The 20,716-nt window shown below is 41.9% G+C and overlaps 1 protein-coding gene across 3 annotated transcripts in view; it reads right to left on the bottom strand.

Annotated features, from left to right (window-relative positions):
- Positions 1 to 20,155, bottom strand: part of LOC119852731 — a 143,634-nt gene extending 123,479 nt beyond the window's left edge. For 2 of the 3 annotated variants that reach the window (XR_005291796.2, XM_038394346.2), the window contains exons 1-7: positions 19,954 to 20,155; positions 16,665 to 16,825; positions 15,685 to 15,757; positions 14,878 to 14,988; positions 13,003 to 13,116; positions 4,665 to 4,859; positions 3,381 to 3,543 (exon numbers count right to left, since the gene is read on the bottom strand). Coding sequence is in view for 2 of the 3 variants with exons in the window: in XM_038394346.2 (XP_038250274.1) it covers positions 3,381 to 3,543; positions 4,665 to 4,859; positions 13,003 to 13,116; positions 14,878 to 14,988; positions 15,685 to 15,757; positions 16,665 to 16,801 (793 nt within the window). In the remaining variant the exon portion in view is untranslated. The remainder of the gene's footprint in view (positions 1 to 3,380; positions 3,544 to 4,664; positions 4,860 to 13,002; positions 13,117 to 14,877; positions 14,989 to 15,684; positions 15,758 to 16,664; positions 16,826 to 19,953) is intronic. The other variant, XM_043510788.1, reaches the window with a different exon arrangement.
- Between the last annotated feature and the right edge of the window lie 561 nt (positions 20,156 to 20,716).

Genomic DNA, 20,716 nt, shown 5'->3' with positions numbered 1-20,716 from the left:
GGAATAATTTGTACAAAGTCACAGAAGTGGACATGCCACTCTTGTGCCAGATTCACCAGAATTTTCAGGAAATACAGCCACAGTGGGGGTGTTCCTCAGATATTCTTGTTAACTGCTGGAATTAGCCTACCTTGCTTTCAGAGTAGCAGCTGTGTTAGTCTGTATTTGCAAAAAGAAAAGGAGTACTTGTGGCACCTTAGAGACTAACAAATTTATTAGAGCATAAGCTTTCGTGAGCTACAGCTCACTTCATCGGATGCATTGTCACCATGAAAGGTTTTCCTCCTTTCCCCCCCCCGCTGCTGGTGATGGCTTACCTTAAGTGATCACTCTCCTTATAGTGTGTATGATAAACCCATTGTTTCATGTTCTCTGTGTGTGTATATAAATCTCCCCTCTGTTTTTTCCACCAAATGCATCCGATGAAGTGAGTTGTAGCTCACGAAAGCTTATGCTCTAATAAATTTGTTAGTCTCTAAGGTGCCACAAGTACTCCTTTTCTTCATGTGCTTATTAGTGTTAGCCCCTCCAAATGGAGTCTCCCCTCCTTTCCCCAACAAGTCCCCAACAAGCTAGCCTGACTCTACCCCTTCACACTGGTCAGCCTAGCTTCCTAGCTGCAGATGGGAGGACAGGCTGCATCTCTCCCTGCCCCAAAATGTAATAGGTGCCATAGTCTCCCTGAACACCTAGGAGTCACAACTGGGGCATGGGTGGTCTGACCTAATGGTCAGAGCAGGAGTCGGGAGTTAAGCCACATCAGATACTAGGAGGTCAGAGTCCAAGATAGGCCAGATGGCAAACCAAGAGTCAGGTATCAGGAGGCAGGCAGGATCAGGTTACCAGGAGATCAGTAGGAAGTAGCAGGAGCAGGTATTGCTGGAGAAGCAGTCCTAAATAGATTGATCCCAGTTGCATGGACAACTTTCTGTTCCTGTGCTGGGTTTGTATAGAAGCTGTAAACCAGTCAAGACCTCCAGCATTCTGCCAATCAGATTCCAGGACTGGAGTCCTCTATCAGGGTGCAGCTTCTATTTTGGCAGTTGCTAGTGGGTCACTAGGTGGCAGGTTGGAACTTACTAGTGCCTAAGTGCTCTGTAGCCCAGGGTTCAAGACCTGCAGTCCCTGACATTAGGAGGTCCCAGAGACACCTCTGTGCCTGTAAAGTGAAATATTGGATTTAAACTCTAAGACAGGGATGTGTCTTATTTGGCTGTTAAGCACCATACACATTTGTGGCACTCTATAAACAAGAACACTATCCCCTTAACTCAGCAGAAATAGAGAATCACCAGGAAGAGATTTACCTATAGAAATGCTTGTATATGTTTTAAGTAGGGCTGTCGCGCAATTTAAAAAATTAATCGCACAATTAATCACACTGAAACAATAATACAATACTCTTTATTTAAATATTTTGGATGTTGTCTACATTTTCAAATATATTGATTTCAATTACAACAGAATACAAAGTGTACAGTGCTCACTTTATATTTATTTTTGATTACAAGTATTTGTACTGTAAAAAGACAAAAAATAGCATTTTTCAATTCACCTAATTCAGTACCGTAGTGCAATCTCTTTATCATGAAAGTTGAACTTACAAATGTAGAATTATGTACAAAAAAACTGCATTCAAAAATAAACAATCTAAAATTTTAGAGCTTGCAAGTCCACTCAGTCCTACTTCTTGTTCGGCCAATTGCTCAGACAAACAAGTTTGTTTACATTTGCAGGAGATAATGCTGCCCGCTTCTTGTTTACAATGTTACCTGAAAGCGAGCACAAGCGTTCTCATGGCACTATTGTAGCCAGTGTCGCAAGATATTTACATGCCAGATATGCTAATGATTCATAAGTCCCTTCATGCTTCAACCACCATTCCAGAGGACATGAGTCCATGCTGAAGACAGGTTCTGCTCGATAACAATCCAAAGCAGTGTGGATTGTTCATTGTTCAATGCATGTTCATTTTCATTATCTAAGTCAGATACCACGAATAGAAGGTTGATTTTTTTTTGGTGGTTTGGGTTCTGTGTTTTCTGCATCAGTGTTGCTCTTTTAAGACTTCTGAAAGCATGCTCCACACCTCTTCCCGCTCAGATTTTGGAAGGCACTTCAGATTCTTAAACCTTGGGTCAAGTGCTATAGATATCTTTAGAAATCTCAAATTGGTACCTTCTTTGTGTTTTGTAAAAACTGCATTGAAAGTGTTCTTAAAATGAACAACATGTGCTGGGTCATCATCTGAGACTGCTATAACAGGGACTTCCAATTCTCCCCCAAGGAGTTCAGTCACAGATTTAATTAACACATTTTTTAACTAGCATCATCAGCATGGAAGCGTGTCCTCTGGAATGGTGGCTGAAGGGGCATACAAATGTTTAGCATATCTGGCATGTAAATACCTTGCAAATGCCTGTTCTCACTTTCTGGTGACATTGTAAATAAGAAGCAGGCAGCATTATCTCCTGTAAATGTAAACAAATTGGTTTGTCTTAGCATTGGCTGAACAAGAAGTAGGACTGAGTGGATTTGTAGGCTCTGAAGTTTTGCATTGTTTTGTTTTTGAGTGCAGTTATGTAACCAAAAAAAATCTACATTTGTGAATTGCACTTTCATGGCAAAGAGAATGCTCTACTGTACTTGTATGAGGTGAATTGAAAAATACTATTTCTTTTGTTTATCATTTTTACAGTGAAAATATTTATAATCAAAAATAATATGCACTTTGATTTCAATTACAACACAGAATATATATGGAAATATTGAAAAACATCCAAAACATTTAATATATTTCAATTGGTATTCTATTGTTTAATAGTGTGATTAAAACGGTGATTAATCTAGATTAATTCTTTTGAATTAACTGCGATGAATTGAGAGCCCTAGTTTTTAACCATAAATCTCTCCATAAAGAGGTCACTATTGAAACATATTTTTAAGCAATGTTTATGCAAAAGACAGGAATAACATTTCAATGCTTAGTATAATTAGAACAATATGCCAGACTCCCCATCAAGTTTAGTCCTGCAGTGTTTTTCTAATATGCTGTTATTATGACTCAATACACATACAAGCCCTTCAGATAATCAGGATTTGCAACAACATACAAACCTCCCCTACAATCAGAGGGTTGCAAAATGAAGGGACCCACCCCTTCAGATTTTCACTTCTGTGCTCTAGATCTCTGAAGCCTTCTCAAGTCTACAAGATGCTGGCTGGCTTCACAAGCTGCACTCAGATGTGAAAACAAGAATAACATTTAATATTTTCCAAACCAAGACTGCTGACCTGTCTCAAGAGTACACATCAACAGATTACTTCGACTCTAGAGGTCTTTTTAGTGTGGTTTTAAAGGAAATGCGATTATTTCTCACCCTCTCTTCCTGAAATGCTGGGGCAAAGAGAGAAGTGAATATTAGAAGATAAGGATTCCGACATAGTGGCACTTCTGAATCTGTCCCCATTATCCTGGGCCACCTCAGGGTGTTTCTCAATAACTACCTCCATTCTGCGAGAGATGGGCAAATACTGGAGTACCTGAAAATATAAATGCATGTGTCGTTATTTCACCTCACTTAAAAAGCACTAAAATCACCCAGTCTGCGACTTAATGGGGGAAAAAATAAATACAGAAGAGAAAAAAAGTTAACCATGATTGTCTGTCATTTGTACTATGAAAGATACAAATAAACAACTAAAAACTACTTTCAGTGATTATACAATAAAATCACTAGGGTGTGTGAGCAAATGCCACTCCCAATCTAGCATACAAACAGACAAAGTCCAAACTCATTTTTCCTGGGGCTTGGCTTTATTAACCAATCACCACCACGGCAAGGATATGCCTACATTTAAAATGCTACATCAGTGCCTCTGCACCAATGCAGCTGTGCTGCTGTAGCACTTCAGTGCAGACACTACCTACTTCAATGGGAGGGATTCTCCCTTCTGAGTAATTTATTCGCCTACCTGAGAGGCAATAGCTAGGTTGTTAGAAGAATTCTTCTGCCAAGATAGCGCTGTTTGCACTGGGGGTTAGGTTGGTATATCCATGTCTCTCAGTGCTGTGCTGTGGATTTTTCACAATCCTGAGAGACGTAGCTATACCTATATAAAATCCTAGTGTAGACCAGGCCTCTGATTATAAAGATAGCCTGGAGAGAAGATTTCAGGTGTTCTCTTTCTAGACTGCTCTGCCCATACCCTTGATCGTCTTCAACCCAAGCAGTCTATTTACATTATACCCAGGGGACTCATTATCCTATTTACCTCAATGAGCCAGAAGAATTTATCTATCTTTTTTCTAGCAGAATTATCCACTATGTTAGCAGGCCTTTAGATTGCCAGCATGTTACAGGGCACTTTGCTTGTGCAATTCAATACTTTCATATCTCTGAATTTCTTTTAAAATTTAACCTTAACTTTGAATTTCCTGAGTTTCTCTTTTTTCATCAGAGATTTTTACACTAGCTACAGCATTCTTGCAAGGATTTGTTCCCCTAAAACAACAAGCACATAGAGTTTTGAGATATACTCTCAATCCTTCGCTCCAGCAAAATCACATTTTCCCTGTGAAATATTATTACATTTAATAAATGCTAACGTTTTGCAGTGCGGAGGTTGGCAATTATGTTGCATGGTCCACAATGCTCTCTTACCCTAAGGTAGCTGTGAATCGCCTTGAGAGAGTGCAGGTGACACACTAACCACTGCATATAAATAACCAGGTCTTCCTGTGTCACTATATTTACAGGATTTTTCTTTCCGGTCAGGAAGTTCTGTCGTGCGGCAGACAGTCTCGTAGCTCTATGAACAGCATCATTGTACTCCTGCATAATGTGACCAATTTGTTTCTATGTAGAGAGAGAAAAGACCATAGTTTTCCTGTGTTTGTTTCTTTATGCAATCTATTAATTAACTAAAAGAACTCTGCACTCCCACCATGTGAAAAATCCTACTTTGGGAGTAATTTTGAGGCTCTTGCTTCCCAGACAAAATTATATGTGCAGTCTAAGGGTATGTCTACACTACGAAATTAGGTCAAATTTATAGAAGTCGATTTTTTAGAAAGTAATTTTATACAGTCGATTGTGTGCGTCCCCACTTAAGACCATTAAGTTGGCGGAGTGTGTCCACAGTACCGAGGCTAATGTCGACTTCTGGACCATTGCACTGTGGGTAGCTATCCCACAGTTCCCACAGTCTCTGCCACCCAATGGAATCCTGGTTTGAGATCCCAATGCCTGATGGGACAAAAAACATTGTCGCAGGTGGTTCTCGGTACATATCATCAGGCACCCCATCCCTCCCTCCATGAAAGCAACAGCAGACAATCATTTTGTGCCTTTTTTCCTCTGTTACCCATGCAGACACCCATACCACGGCAAGCATGGAGCCCGCTCAGCTCACCGTCACTGTACGTCTCCTGGGTGCTGACAGACATGGGACTATATTGCTACAAAGCAGCAGCTGATTGCCTTGTGGCAGCAGACAGTGCAGTACGACTGGTATCTGTCCTTGTTGTCTCCTGGGTGCTCTTGGCTGGTCTTGGTGAGGTCTGTCAGGGGTGCCTGGACATAAATGGGAGTGACTCAGGTCATTCTCTTCTTTAAGTTTTGTCTAATGGAGATTCAGTCCTGCCTATAATATTGGCAGAGGGATAGCTCAGTGGTTTGAGCATTGGCCTGCTAAACCCAGAATTGTGAGCTCAATCCCTGAGGGGACCACTCTGCCACAGGCTACTCTCCCAGCCAACAGCACTGCAAGCACCCAGGAGATGACAGTGGCTAGCAGTTGTACTGCACTGTCTGCTGCCAGCCTGCTCCTCCATCCATGAAAGCAACGGCCGACAATTATTTTGTGCCTTTTTCCGTGCAGGCGCCATATTGCTGTCAGCATTGTTATCCACCTGCCGCTTCCACTGCCACTCTGCTCTCCTGCTCATGCCATACCACGGCAAGCATGGAGCCCACTCAGATCACCGCAGCAGTTGTGACTGCTCTAAACACCACGGGCATTATCCAGAGGTATATGCAGAACCAGAACCAGAACCTGCAAAAGCAGGTGAGTAGGTGACGGCAGCGAGGTGAGGAGAGTGATGAGGACATGGACACAGACTTCTCTCAAAGTATGGACCCCAGAGATTTGGCCATCCTGGTGGCAATGGGACAGGCTTATGCCATGGAATGCTGATTCTGGGCCTGGGAAACAAGCACAGACTGGTGGGACCACATAGTGTTGTGGGTCTGGGATGATTCCCAATGGCTGCGAAACTTTCGCATGCGTAAGGGCACTTTCATGGAATTTTATGACTTGCTTTCCCCTGCCCTGAAGCGCCAGAATACCAAGATGAGACCAGCCCTCACAGTTCACAAGTGAGTGGAGATAGCCCTGTGGAAGCTTGCAACGCCAGACAGCTACTGGTCAGTTGGGAATCAATTTGGAGTGGGTAAATCTACTATGGGGGCTGCTGTGATCCAAGTAGCCAACGCAATCACTGACCTGCTGCTATCAGGGGTAGTGACTCTAGGAGATATACAGGTCATAGTGGATGGCTTTGCTGCAATGAGATTCCCTAACTGTGGTGGGGCGATAGATGGAACGCATATCCCTATCTTGGGACCAGATCACCAAGGCAGCCGGTACATAAACTGAAAGGGATACTTTTCAATGGTGCCGCAAGCACTGGTGGATCACAAGGGACATTTCACCAACATCAGCGTGGGATGGCTGGGAAAGGTACGTGACGCTCACATCTTCAGGAACTCTGGTCTGTTTCAACAGTTGCAGCAAGGGACTTACTTTCCAGACCAGAAAATAACCACTGGGGATGCTGAAATGCTTATAGTTATCCTTGGGGATCCAGCCTACCCCTTAATGCCATGGCTTATGAAGCAATACACAGGCACCCTGGACAGTAGTCAGGAGCTGTTCAGCTATAGGCTGAGCAAGTGCAGAATGGTGGTAGAATGTGCATTTGGACGTTTAAAAGCACGCTGGCGCAGTTCACTGACTCCATTAGACCTCAGCGAAACCAATATTCCCATCGTTATTACTGCTTGCTGTGTGCTCCACACTATCTGTGAGAGTAAGGGGGAAGACGTTTATGGCGGGGTGGGAGGTTGAGGCAAATCATCTGGCCGCTGATTATGCGCAGCCAGACACCAGGGCGGTTAGAAGAGCACAGCAGGGCACACTGCCCATCAAAGAAGCTTTGAAAAAACAGTTTCATGACTGGCCAGGCTACGGAGTGAAAGTTCCGTTTGTTTCTCCTTGATGAAAACTCGCCCCCTTGGTTCACTCTACTTCCCTGTAAGCCAACCACCCTCCCCCCCCCCCTTTGATCACTGCTTGCAGAGGCAATAAAGTCATTGTTGTTTCAAATTCATAAATTCTTTATTAAATTGTCACACAAATGGGGGGATAACTGCCAAGGTAGCCCGGGAGGAGGGAAGCACCAGGTGGGATGGCGGAGGAAGGAAGGACAAGGCCACACTGCACTTCAAAACTTGTTGAATGCCAGCTTTCTGTTGCTTGGGCCGTCCTCTGGGGTGGAGGGGTTGGGTGCCTGGAGGCCCCCCCACTGTGTTCTTGGGCATCTGTGTGAGGAGGCTATGGAACTTGGGGAGAAGGGCGATTGGTTACACAGGGGCTGTAGCAGCGGTCTGTGCTCCTGCTGCCTTTCCTGCACCTCAACCATACGCCGGAGCATATCAGTTTGATTCTCCAGTAGCCTCAGCATTGCATCCTGCCTCCTCTCCTCTCGCTCGTCCCTCCTCTCCTTGCATTCATTTTGTGCTTTCCTGGACTCTGACATTGTCTCCCTCCACACATTGTGCCGGGCTCTTTCAGCGTGGGAGGACTGCATGAGTTCAGAGAACATTTCATCGTGAGTGCGTTTTTTTCCGTTTCTAATCTTTGATAGCCTCTGGGATAGAGATGATATGAAACATTTGCAGCTGCGGGAGGGTAAAAAGGGAGATTAGTCTTTATAAACAAACAGGCATTTTAGAGAACAATGGGTACACTCTTTCACGGTGAACCAAGCTGTTAACATTACATAGTACATGTGCTTTTTTACAAGGTCGCATTTTGCCTCTTATATTGAGGGCCTGCCAGTATGGTGTGAGAGATCACACAAGCAGTGCCACGGGCAACAGAATTCGGCTTGCAGGCAGACATGGTCAGCCACAGTCTTTTGGCTTCAACCTTCCTAGCATGTGGGAATGGTTTCAAACAGCAGCGCCCTCATTTCACATACCAAGCACCCGTTGGGTTGGCCCTTTAAAATGGGTTGGCCATTTAAAAGGAGGGGCTGCAGTTTTCAGGTTAATGTTCAGCACAAACCCAACTAACACCACCCTTCCCCCCCCCCCCCGAATGCTCTGGAATGATCGCTTCACCCCTCCCGCCACTGCTTGACTAACAACAGGGATGATTTCTGTTCAGCCACAGGCAAACAGCCCAGCAGGAACGGGCACCTCTAAATGTCCCCTTAAGAAAAGCACCCTATTTCAACCAGGTGACCATGAATGATATCACTCTCCTGAGGATAACACAGAGAGATAAAGAACGGATGTTGCTTGAATGCCAGCAAACACCGGGACCATACGCTGCCATGCTTTGTTATGCAATGATTCCAGACTACGTGCTGCTGGCCTGCCATGGTAAAGTGTCCTACCATGGAGGACAGAATAAGGCTGCCCTCCCCAGAAACCTTTTGCAAAGGCTTTGGGAGTACATCCAGAAGAGCTTCATTGAGATGTCCCTGGAGGATTTCCGCTCCATCCCAGTACATGTTAACAGATTTTTCCAGTAGCTGTACTGGCCGCAAATGCATCCCAAGTCTTCAGGGCAAACTAATCATTGAACACGCTTGCTTTTAAACCATGTATTACATTTACAAAGGTACACTCACCAAAGCTCCCTTCTCTGTCTTCTAGGTCCAGGAGCCTGCCTTCGGTGCGTTGGGAAGATACTAGATCCAGGGTAAAAAACAGTTCTTGGCTGTCGGGGAAAATGGTTTCTCCGCTTGCTTGCTGTGCTTCAACCTCCTCCTCGTCCCCAAAATCCGCATCCCTGTTGCGTGAGAGTCCATTGACTGAGTCCACGCACAGGACTGGGGTAGTTGTAGGGACACCCTCTAGAATGGCATGCAGCTCATTATAGAGGTGGCATGTCTGGGGCTCTGACTCCGAGTGGCCGTTTGCCTCTCTGGTTCTTTGGTAGGCTTGCCTGAGCTCCTTAAGTTTCACACGGCACTGCTGTGGATCCCTATTATAGATTCATAGATACTAAGGTCAGAAGGGACCATTCTGATCATCTTGTCCGACCACCTGCACAACGCAGGCCACAGAATCTCACCCACCCACTCCTACGAAAAACCTCACCTATGTCTGAGCTATTGAAGTCCTCAAATTGTGGTTTAAAGACTTCAAGGAGCAGAGAAGCCTCCCTCAAGTGACCCGTGCCCCATGCTACAGAGGAAGGCGAAAAACCTCCAGGGCCTCTTCCAATCTGCCCTGGAGGAAAATTCCTTCCCAACCCCAAATATGATGGTCAGCTAAACCCTGAGCATATGGGCAAGATTCACCAGCCAGATACTACAGAAAATTCTTTCCTGGGTAACTCAGATCCCATCCATCTAATATCCCATCTCAGGGGATTAGGCCTATTTACCTTGAATATTTAAAGATCAATTAATTACCAAAATCACATTATCCCATCATACCATCTCCTCCATAAACTTATCGAGTAGAATCTTAAAGCCAGACAGATCTTTTGCCCCCACTGCTTCCCTTGGAAGGCTATTCCAAAACTTCACTCCTCTGATGGTTAGAAACCTTCGTCTAATTTCAAGTCTAAACTTCCTGGTGGCCAGTTTATACCCATTTGTTCTTGTATCTACATTGGTGCTGAGCTGAAATAATTCCTCTCCCTCTCCTGTATTTATCCCTCTGATATATTTATAGAGAGCAATCATATCTCCCCTCAACCTTCTTTTAGTTAGGCTAAACAAGCCAAGCTCCTTAAGTCTCCTTTCATAAGACAAGTTTTCCATTCCTCGGATCATCCTAGTAGCCCTTCTCTGTACCTGCTCCAGTTTGAATTCATCCATTTTAAACATGGGAGACCAGAACTGCATACAGTATTCCAGGTGAGGTCTCACCAGTGCCTTTGTATAATGGTACTAAAACCTCCTTATCCCTACTGGAAATGCCTCTCCTGATGCATCCCAAAACCGCATTAGCTTTTTTCACAGCCATATCACATTGGCAGCTCATAGTCATCCTATGATCAACCAATACTCCAAGGTCCTTCTCCTCTTCCGTTACTTCTAATTGATGTGTCCCCAGCTTATAACAAATTCTTGTTGTTAATCCCTAAATGCATAACCTTACACTTCTCACTATTAAATTTCATCCTATTACTATTACTCCAGTTTACAAGGTCATCCAGATCCTCCTGTATAATATCCTAATCCTTCTCTGAATTGGCAATACCTCCCAGCTTTGTATCATCTGCAAACTTTATTAGCACACTCCCACTTTTTGTGCTGAGGTCAATAATAAAAAGATGAAATAAGATTGGTCCCAAAACTGATCCCTGAGGAACTCCACTGGTAACCTCCCTCCAGCCTGACAGTTCGCTTTTCAGTAGGACCTGTTGTAGTCTCCCCTTTAACCAATTCCTTATCCACCTTTTGATGTTCATATTGATCCCCATCTTTTCCAATTTAACTAATAAATTCCCCATGTGGCACGGTATCAAATGCGTTACTGAAATCTAGGTAAATTAGATCACTGCATTTCCTTTATCTAAAAAATCTGTTACTTTCTCAAAGAAGGAGATCAGGTTGGTTTGGCACGATCTACTATTATAGCCTCTGTCCTTCATGCCGTTGGACATTTTTTCAAATATTTTGGCCTTTCGTCTTTTCAAACGGAGTTCTGATAGCACGGATTCGTCTCCCCATACAGCGATCAGATCCAGTACCTCTGGTCCAACTCATGCTGGAGCTCTTTTGCGATTCTGGGACTGCATGGTCACCTGTGCTGATCACCTCGCCATGCTGGCCAAACAGGAAATGAAATTCAAAAGTTCGCGGGGCTTTTCCTGTCTACCTGGCCAGTTCATCTGAGTTGAGAGTGCTGTCCAGAGTGGTCACAACGGAGCACTCCGAGATAGCTCCCGGAGGCCAATACCGTCGAATTGCATCCACACTACCTCAAATTGGACACAGCAAAGTCGATTTCAGCGCTAATCCACTCATCGAGGAGGAGTACAGAAACCGGTTTTAAGAACCCTTAAAGTCAGGAAAAATGGCTTCATAGTGTGGAAGGGTGCAGGGCTAAACTGATCGAACGCTGCTAAATCCGAACTAAACTCGTAGTGTAGACCAGGGCTAAGAGAAAAGGTCACCTCCAGTCTCAAACAGAGAATTTCTTAGCAATCATCTCTGACAGTAAAAGAAGCTGTAATTAATATACCCAGCTGTCTAAAATCCGAATGTATAAAAACTCAGAATCATTCACAATCTTTTTTCCAATTAAATACACCCCATTCTCCACATGGCAATGATTAATAAATGAGTGGCATTTGTGACATCAGATCACCAGTTTACATCATGCTTTTAGAATGAAACAACAAAACCTTTTCAAAAACAATTTTTCCTTGTATATTTTTTAGGAAATTTAATGCTAGTGAATGTTCTAGATTGACATCCCCAGTTGCTAATGCTTTTGGTGGAAACTAGAGCTCATCGGAAAGCGGAAAGTAATTTTTTCCTCATTTAGCAACAATATCCCAAGTGTTGCACAAGCACTAATTAAAAACTAAGTTAAACATTATTCCTTATTACAATTTCCCCAATACACACTAGCCTAAAATACTCTCCCAGGCTGTTACAACACCAACCCCCACAACCGTTGCATAGAATCACATTAGCACACCGTAGTTCTTGTGCTACAGTTGGGCCTTTCTCCAGTCACAGAGGTTCAGCACATGCCAGAGCAGCGAAAGTTTCCTCATGTACACTGCCAATGTGCATCTATGTTGGTTCATGGTAGAAATGGAGGGATGTTGCGCTGAACAAAACAAGTGCTACATTCTTTGAAATACAATAAATGAGGGCATGGAAAGCTGGAATGGGCAAGAGCCTTCCACTTTCCTGGACTGGACTCGACACTTCTTGAACTGCTTTTGCTTCATTTTTAAATGATAATCTGGTAGGGAGATTCAGAAGGGGCCTATATTCTAAAGCCTGTGGTTTTCAGTCACAAAACAGATTTTACTGAATAAACCCATATAATTCCACAGCTGCCAAGTGATGTGGTTTTAATGACTTAGTAGCTTGCTGGGCTAAATGTGCGATTACAGTGTTAAGACCATTGCCATACTAGTTTCAAAACACTGGTATTTTTGAGCATTAGAGTGACAGGGGCTCTTTAGAACAATGTATAGTTGGACTCATAGCACTAAAAACCTCTGATTTACAAATGGAGGGAAGAAAACAAACGTAGGTACCAGCAAAATGTTTTTGAAGTTTTCTAAACTATATTCTGCTAACATATAGCATATGAAGAATACTTTGGGGGGGGGGGGTGATATAAAAAGTCTTTCTGATGCTCTTGAAATGACCTACATAATAAATAGTAATGACAACATTTGGCATCTAGTGGTTACCTTTGAAAATAAACCATAAATGTGTACTAAAAGGCCACACATTTATGCCCCAACTCAATCACTTGTATTCAATATTCATTTCTTTCCACTCACAGTAGATTCTTAGGGTAGGTGGTGTGTTCTCCTCTCTTGCTGGAAACTTTATAGCACATTTTACGTGCTACCATATGAACACCTTTCATCTGAAGACCTCAATGCTTTATGGATGATCCTTATCCTTAATGGCTTTGTCACTTAAGTGCAAGACAGCCATCTCAACCACCATGAACATATCATGCACAAGTGCAATATTTCTATTTTTTGATTTCCTACCTGATAGAGGGGATAAAGCTGTTCAATAACACTGCTGTGCCTACAAAATCTCTTCCATCTAAGCATGTGTAAATATTTACTCTGGACAAGATGGGTAATTCTGTCTGTAAAAAACTTTAATGAAACCAAAAATAAACAAAGTATCACACTTGAGCAAATGGTAACAATTTAACATTATGGGGAACTAAAGTAGTACTGAGAATAACATAAGTGGGAGAAATAGTCAGTCCCTTAGTATCCCTGTTCTGCCACCCATCCTCACACTGAGAGGTAACTTTTTCTACAAGTAGTCCTAGTAAAGAAAATGGTTCTACTCATTAGTAAGCAGTGGTGCAAGCAGAGCGGTACCCTCCAATACGCAGTACCAGCAAGAGATTTTTAGTGGGTACGGGATACCAGAAAGACTTGGGGGGGGGGGGTGCTGCACTCTGCTCCTTAAAGGAGCAGAAAGCGGCAAGGCTTTGTTTAAGTTTGTTAGCATATGTATTGTGCTGTTACATTGGTCAGGAGTCCTCAAGAGGGGAGGGGTGGGGGGGGACGAAAGGTGTTTAAACAGTGTTTTTTATTCTGTTTCTCCCCATTGTTCTGAATTATCCATGATATCTGTACTGCATCACATCAAGTCCATTAGAGGAATGACTCTGCTTGCACTGACTAGAGGATGTTTGGATTCTGATGTCAGCCCAGTTCCTCAGCCTGACAGGAATCAGGTGTTGTCCCCAGCGTACATAGAATTCTTCTTTACAGCCAAACTAGTCTAACATGCATTTTGTTAACTAGAACTGGAGCAGCAAAACAAAGAAAACAAATGCCTCATTTTCCAGCTTTGTGCATGAGAGAACTATAAGTGAGGATTATAATGCCAGACACTGACAGCCTTAAACCAGCCAGCTGCCACAAGAATCTGCCTAGAACTTTGCTGAAAATATGTTCCTCGTCTTAGCAACGGAGCTAAGTCTTATCACACATTTGCTCATTTTTATTCGAATGAAGCTCCTTCTGATCTGATAGCTCAGGCATTGTCAGTTTCATCCAGAACCATTTACAACTTGGAACCTAATCCTGTAAACCCTTAATCATTTGATCAATCCCACTGAAGACAATGGGACTATTTGCATGACTATGGACCACTTTTGTGGGCCGGTAAGAGTTTCAGGAGTCTGTTCCTATAAAGGAAGTTGAATCTCCCATTGAAATGCAATGTTTGAGTACAATACCATAAAGCAGTTTATCATACAGTTCTACTTAAAATTTGTCTTTTAATAAGTCAAACGTATGCTGAAATGGCTCCTCACTCAAATCCCATATTCCATATAAACAGACTGAATATTACATATTTGGGGGGAAAGTGAGTAGTTAAGCATGTTGATCATTGTATATACAAAAGTGAGATGTCAGAGGGGATGGGGAGAGCTTGGGGGCCTTGGGCTGGGGCCAGGGAGGAGTCACATGATGTCCCCTTGTGTCCCTCCCATGAGTGCAGTACCTGCAAGAAATGATTTCTACTTGCACCACTGTTAGTAAGGCACTAATCAGCATGAGGAAGGTAGCAGAATCCGTCCACTAGGATTAGCAACTTAAAAAAAAAAACCTTAAGAACAAAGGCTACAGAAACAGATGGGGGCACACAGCAGTACAGTAATGTTGTTCCAGCCCATCCCAGCTGACTTTGATCCCTTTTCAGATACCAAACCAAGTAGTACAAGAGGTTCCTTATTATCCAAGGAAATGCTTTAAGCACATCCATTTTCAAGATGGCCCTTAGAACAGAGTTTTGTTTAATCCTGGCTTTAAGTCATAATTTAGTCACCATCAGGCTAGGACATACATGTTGAAACATTGTCCGAGTCTTTGAATAGAAAGTAGAAAAGTTACCTGGTGCAGTAATAGAGGTAAGCTTTCTGCTGTATTCTCTCTTCTCAGACAGCTCTCTAGCTCCCTCTGCATGACATCAGCCTGAACAACAAGAGGTTTTGCCTCAGCTACCTGCAAGCACAGGTAATTAGACATCAAGCAACCTTTATTGGCAAATACAGATACTCAGGAAAAATGCTATGCTGCGTTCATGTTTTCTAATAGGCAAAACCACCCCTCCCCCCACAAAAGTCTCAGCAGAAGACTAATTTTTCACAATCTGGAATACAAAATATAGCTTAGTGGTTTGAGCTTTGGCCTGCTAAACCCAGGGTTGTGAGTTCAATCCTTGAGGGGGCCATTTAGGGATTTGGGGCAAAAATTGGGATTGGTCCTGCTTTGGGCAGGGGGTTAGACTAGATGACCTTCTGAGGTCCCTTCCAACCCTGAGATTCTATGCAAAAATGATTTATTTTAAATAAAGAAAATCAATCGTTATGGGCTTGATCCTGTAGCCTTTGAAGCCAGTGGGAATGATCACATGGGCAATGGCTACAGGATTGGGCCAAAAATTATCAGTATCACAAGAACAGCTGTTGTAGAGAAAATAAAGGGTTGTGTTGTTTCACTACTATACAAACAATTATATTAGTACTCTTCCCACCCCTATCCCCATGCGCCTTATTGTCAAAAAAGGAGACAGTTACAGTTTTGTTCGTTTAAAAAAAAAAAAAAAAGCATCCAACCTTTAGCTGAAGTTAGTTCTCAGTTACTGTTTAGAATATATTTAAAGGTGACTTTTTTCATGCTAGTATATTCTTCAGTTACCTGTAAACCTTTCTTTAGTATCACCTCCCTTTCTTTTCTGAAATATGAAGCGTCCTTTGGTATTGGAACAGAGCTATAGAAAGATTATCCAAAAGAATATTACAGACAGAAAATAATGCAGTGTCAGTTAATTAATATATTCCTTTGTCATAATTTGAAAGGTCCAGTACAATTCAAGAGGTATAAAGCAATGGTAAATATTATCCACAGTAAATATACCTTTTTTTAGGCAGAAAAGTTTAAAAAATTAGAGAGAGAGAGCGCACGCGCGCGAGCGCACGACTGTACACCTGGGCAGGGCTTGCAAGCCCTACTCAATTAAAATCCTCACTGAAATAAATAAAGGTTTTGCCTGACTGAGGCCTGCAAGACAGGACCCAGTATTTATTGACACTGAAGTCCAAGGCTGTAAAAAGGATAAGAACCAAATCTCTCTCTCTCACACACACAAACCTATGTAGATATATTTAAAAATTTTACACACTAACAAACTATTTTAAATAGTAAATATTTATACTACTAAATAAAAATGAATGTGTATGTTTTAAATATCATACAAGTGCCCATTTCTCACTTGAATATGAGCTGCAGAATCACGTCCAAAAGCAATGGATAGGAAACCACATTAAAACACTTAAAGACACTCCTCTTCAATGAAAGAAGTGAGAGGATTAATTAAGGCTGCAAGAAGATTTTAAATTTTGTTTTAGGGATTTAAAACATAGAACGGCACTGAATTTCCAAAAAAAGAGTTCAGAATTAGCTTTCCATACTACACAGCGAGTCAGTAGCGGAGCCATAATTGAAAGAAAGAGTCAAGGTTCCTGGTTCCCAGGTCTCTGTCCAAGCCTCTAGATCACTAGGCATGTAAGATTTCTAACAAGAGGAAACAAAAGTGCGTGAAACAGACAGACACTTATAAAATACATAATTGACATAATCAGTCCTCTTTTCCTCATTCACCAAGAGGTTTTCTTTACCTGTAAGCTCTATCTGGTGTACCCTGAAGTACCCCATTGTCTTCTATTTCTGTCTTCAGCTCTGCCAGTTGAACAGCTAGTTCTTTTTCCAACTGCTGGATTCTCTCAGTGGAAGAGATCTTGTAAAATTCATCCATATTGTAAACCTCAGTGCTTTAAGTCTACAACCAAAGTACAGTACAGTACATGACAAGCCTAGAGACAGTATTTTTCCCCTCAAGAGCACATTACATTTGCTACATGCACAGAGATTTTCTTATATGTCCAAAGAATGAGATTAAAAAAAAAAAAAAAACCAAAAAAACAAAACAAACCTCTCCACAGAGATCACAGGTGGTATGTGCTGCATTTGAGATGACCATCAGGACATATATTATAATGAACATCGTGAATTTTCTTCTGATGTGGGAAACACCAGATCCACTGGAATTTCTAAAGAAATCCCGTTGTCTAATTTCTATTCCTGACTCTGGAATTATACTTTTTGCGTTCTTGCATTTTGGAATTTATTGAGTAAATCTCATGGAGTTTAATCACATTGTTGCTGAGTGACCTTGGGCAAGTCACAGCCCCCTCTCTGGGCCTCAGTTTTTCCATCTGTAAAATGGAGGGATACTGGCCTCTTTTGTAAAATGTTTTCAAAGGAAAAGCTCATCGAGGGCTAAGGTGAGGCTTGTGGTTTTTGCTAAACAAAAATTGATAACGTAAAGTCACTTGGTGTGACATCATCCCTCCAAAATCAATCTGTGCTCTTCAGCTGTATGATAGACGTTCAGGCAAAAACTCTTCAACTCTGATAACAAGTACACAAATTAGTAATAAGTAACAATAACCAGCATCTTATTCACACTGTATAAGATTATGGAACCAATTTTAATTTCCTGAAAACATATCATGTATTTGTTACATTGCTACTGAACAGTAACACATTATATAAGCAATCAAACATCCACGCTCTATAAGGGGATATAGAGTGTGGAATCAAATAACAACCTGGACTTTAAGTATTATTTGTATTGTGATAGTACCTACAGGCCAGGGCCCTATTATGCTAGGCATGGTACAAATATATAACAAAAAGAAGATCCCTGCCCAAAAGAGCTAACAACCTAAGACCCCAATTCTAGAAACATTTATTCACATGAAGTCAATGGTACTATTCTGGAGTAAAGTTAAGCACATGCACAAGTGTTTTCAGAACTGGGGCCCAAATTTAAGACAAGATACAACAGACTGATGTGACAAACAGACAAGGAACGCAAGGGAACAAGTAAGACAGTTATGAACAGTGCCTAACCACTATCAAGTGTTTTTGATGCATCACACCATGGGGGAGTTTTAAGGGACAGACCCAAAGTCCACTGAAGTCAGTGGGAAGACTCCTACTGATTTCATTGGGCTTTGGATCAGGCCCTACAGGAGGACAATGTAGTCTCCTTGTGGATTTCCCAGATGTGGGTGAACTGAAGAAAATAGAACTTTTAATCTGAAATAAGAACATATGCTCCCATATATCTAGTTTCTTATTTTGCTGCCATTAAGTTATCACAATTCTGTATGGTACTTTTATGTTGGGAAGCAAATGTTTCTCAGTAAATCTTTCAGTCCACACAAACATCTGTAGTTAGTTATATTCGTAAGTATCCAAGTCTTGATGAGATCCTGCCTTGATATTTTTCTAAAAGTGTTTTTGCCAGTTCCTATTCCCAGAACACAGTGGATTTATTGAGATGTCTAATGGTCAACCCCTAGCTATGCTGGGAAGAAGATTGTAACATATGTTTTCAAACTGAATTCTTTTTGTACAGAGACAAAAACATATTTCCAGCAGGTTTAAGTAACAGAGTATTACTGTTTAACATGTGCCAGTATATTTGATTAAAACCAGAAATGTGAACAGTTGTTGGATACAATTTAATTTTCTAGGTATCCCATTATATTGTTTGGCCTGTATCCTTTGTCCTGCTTTGCGTATGTCCAATTGTAAACTATTGCCCTAGATTAGAGCACTAATCACTTCTCTTGTCATTGATCATTTTGTGCAAGACCAATTTGTATAACCCAGTGTAAGGGGGCCAGGCTGAATAAACTAATTACTCTCCTTTGGGATGGGTCATTGTAACACTTGTCTGCTGCCTCTGTAATAATATTCAAAATGCGAATGAACATAAAAAGTTAAATGTCCTTTGCATTTGAAACTATTTTCTTTCTCCTATGTATGATTTAAAAGGACTTGTAAGAGATTCCAGACCAAGCCCTCACTAAGCCAAACTTACGGCTTGAGTAAAACAATCGGTTTGAAAGCTCTCCTACATATTAGTCATTTACAGAATTCAAGACTGGGATTCACAAAGGAGTCTAGGGAATTAGGTATCTAAATCCCATTGAAATTGAACTCCAAACTTTCATAATAGGCCCTAATCCTGAAAACACTTAGGCACATGATTAACTTTACTACTATGAGTAGTTCCACGGATATCAATGGAACGACTCATACTAGTAAATTTAAGCACATGCCTACATGTTTGCAGGCACAGGGCCTTGGGCTCCTTTAAAAATCCCATCACAAGTAGTTAACAACTGCTTCCAATTGTACATTTTCTAAATAAAAAACAACTTAGCTAGTCTTAGGCAATGCTGAGATACTATTCCAAAACAAACTCTTGCAGTTGCTGCTTTTTAAGCATGCATTTTTAATTTCTATGTTTTTTTCCTCTAGCTAAGGAAACTTTGAGGTTTACATTTTATTATCTGTAGAAATAAATTTAATTTAATCTCTACTTTACTTCTTTTTTAATGCTTATTACCGTTCATCAGTTCTGTTTTACTCTGAGAAAGGAAACCCATGTTGAAAAATTTAAACTTTTCCTGAGAACAAATAATAGTAAGACATTCATGTTAAAAATGGGTTGAACTGTTTGGTGCTGAAATATAAAACATGCATAAAAGTTTTTGATATATACATTTTTAAAAACTGCTTTATGATCAACTTACCTCTTTTCTCCAAAAATCTCATCTAGACTCCAAACTGAACACGTCTGGCATAAAATTAAGTAAAGATCTCAAGTAACTACCTCTCTGTCATGAACCATTTGTACCTGGTTTCCTATTCCATCTCCTCCCACTCCACAGAGACAGGCAATCTGAGCGGTGTGTAGCAACCTATTTATGTCGATTAAATATTTTATTACACATTTGCTATGCCATTCAAACGTTGGCCCTTCCTCCATTCCGTAAACAGAACCACAGCACCAAAATCTCCATTGCCAGCTTCAGAGCCATACAATACCTGTCTAACTCCCCCGAGGTTGCTGTCTGTCAGCCGCTGCTACTAATCAACGCTTGCAGTGAGCGAAGCGTTCCGATCCTCTCACTGCAGCAGTAACACACAACAACAGTCTGTCCCCCAGCTTTCTAGCGTTAGCAACAGAATCAAAATCAGGGCGCAGAGGAAGCACGTGATTCATTCACCACTTTCCCAGCGCGTGGACAGGCCCAGGTGTAACCATAGCAACCCCTGTACACTGAACGTTCTAAGGGGCGGGGAAGCATCTTCCTGGGCTTCCAGATAGGAGCTGCAATTGCCTTTGATCGTCTCTGGCTCTGAAGGTGCCGGGAGTCCCTGGCTTCTGGTGCTGTCATTGTGCAAATATGTTCACCTGGTACTTACACACAGGGGGGGGAAAACTCTGGTTGTTTTTTATCTAGAGTTAGCAGCAGTGGGTCTATGGTTTATTGCTTAGGTGTAGGATCCCCTGCCCTCTTGCGAGAGCTGACTACAACGCTTTGGGCTACCTGGGACATGAAATGGCCCTTAAGTGTTTAAAACTTTTTGAAAATAGGCTGCAGGGTCTGGACTAGGTACAGGGGCTCCCATTGTAGCAATGCTGGCTCTGCTAGAAACTCACTGTGTGGTAACCTTAGGCTGCTCCTTGTACCTTAGTTTTCCTATCATAGAATATCAAGGTTGGAAGGGACCTCAGGAGGTCATCTAGTCCAACCCCCTGCTCAAAGCAGGACCAATCCCCAATTTTTGCCCCAGATCCTTAAAT

This window comes from Dermochelys coriacea, chromosome 3 (genome assembly GCF_009764565.3).
Source record: "Dermochelys coriacea isolate rDerCor1 chromosome 3, rDerCor1.pri.v4, whole genome shotgun sequence".
In the NCBI taxonomy this organism is placed as follows: Eukaryota; Metazoa; Chordata; order Testudines; family Dermochelyidae; genus Dermochelys; species Dermochelys coriacea.
The sequence above is the reverse complement of the archived record's forward strand: the minus strand, read 5'-3'. Positions and strand labels throughout refer to the sequence as shown.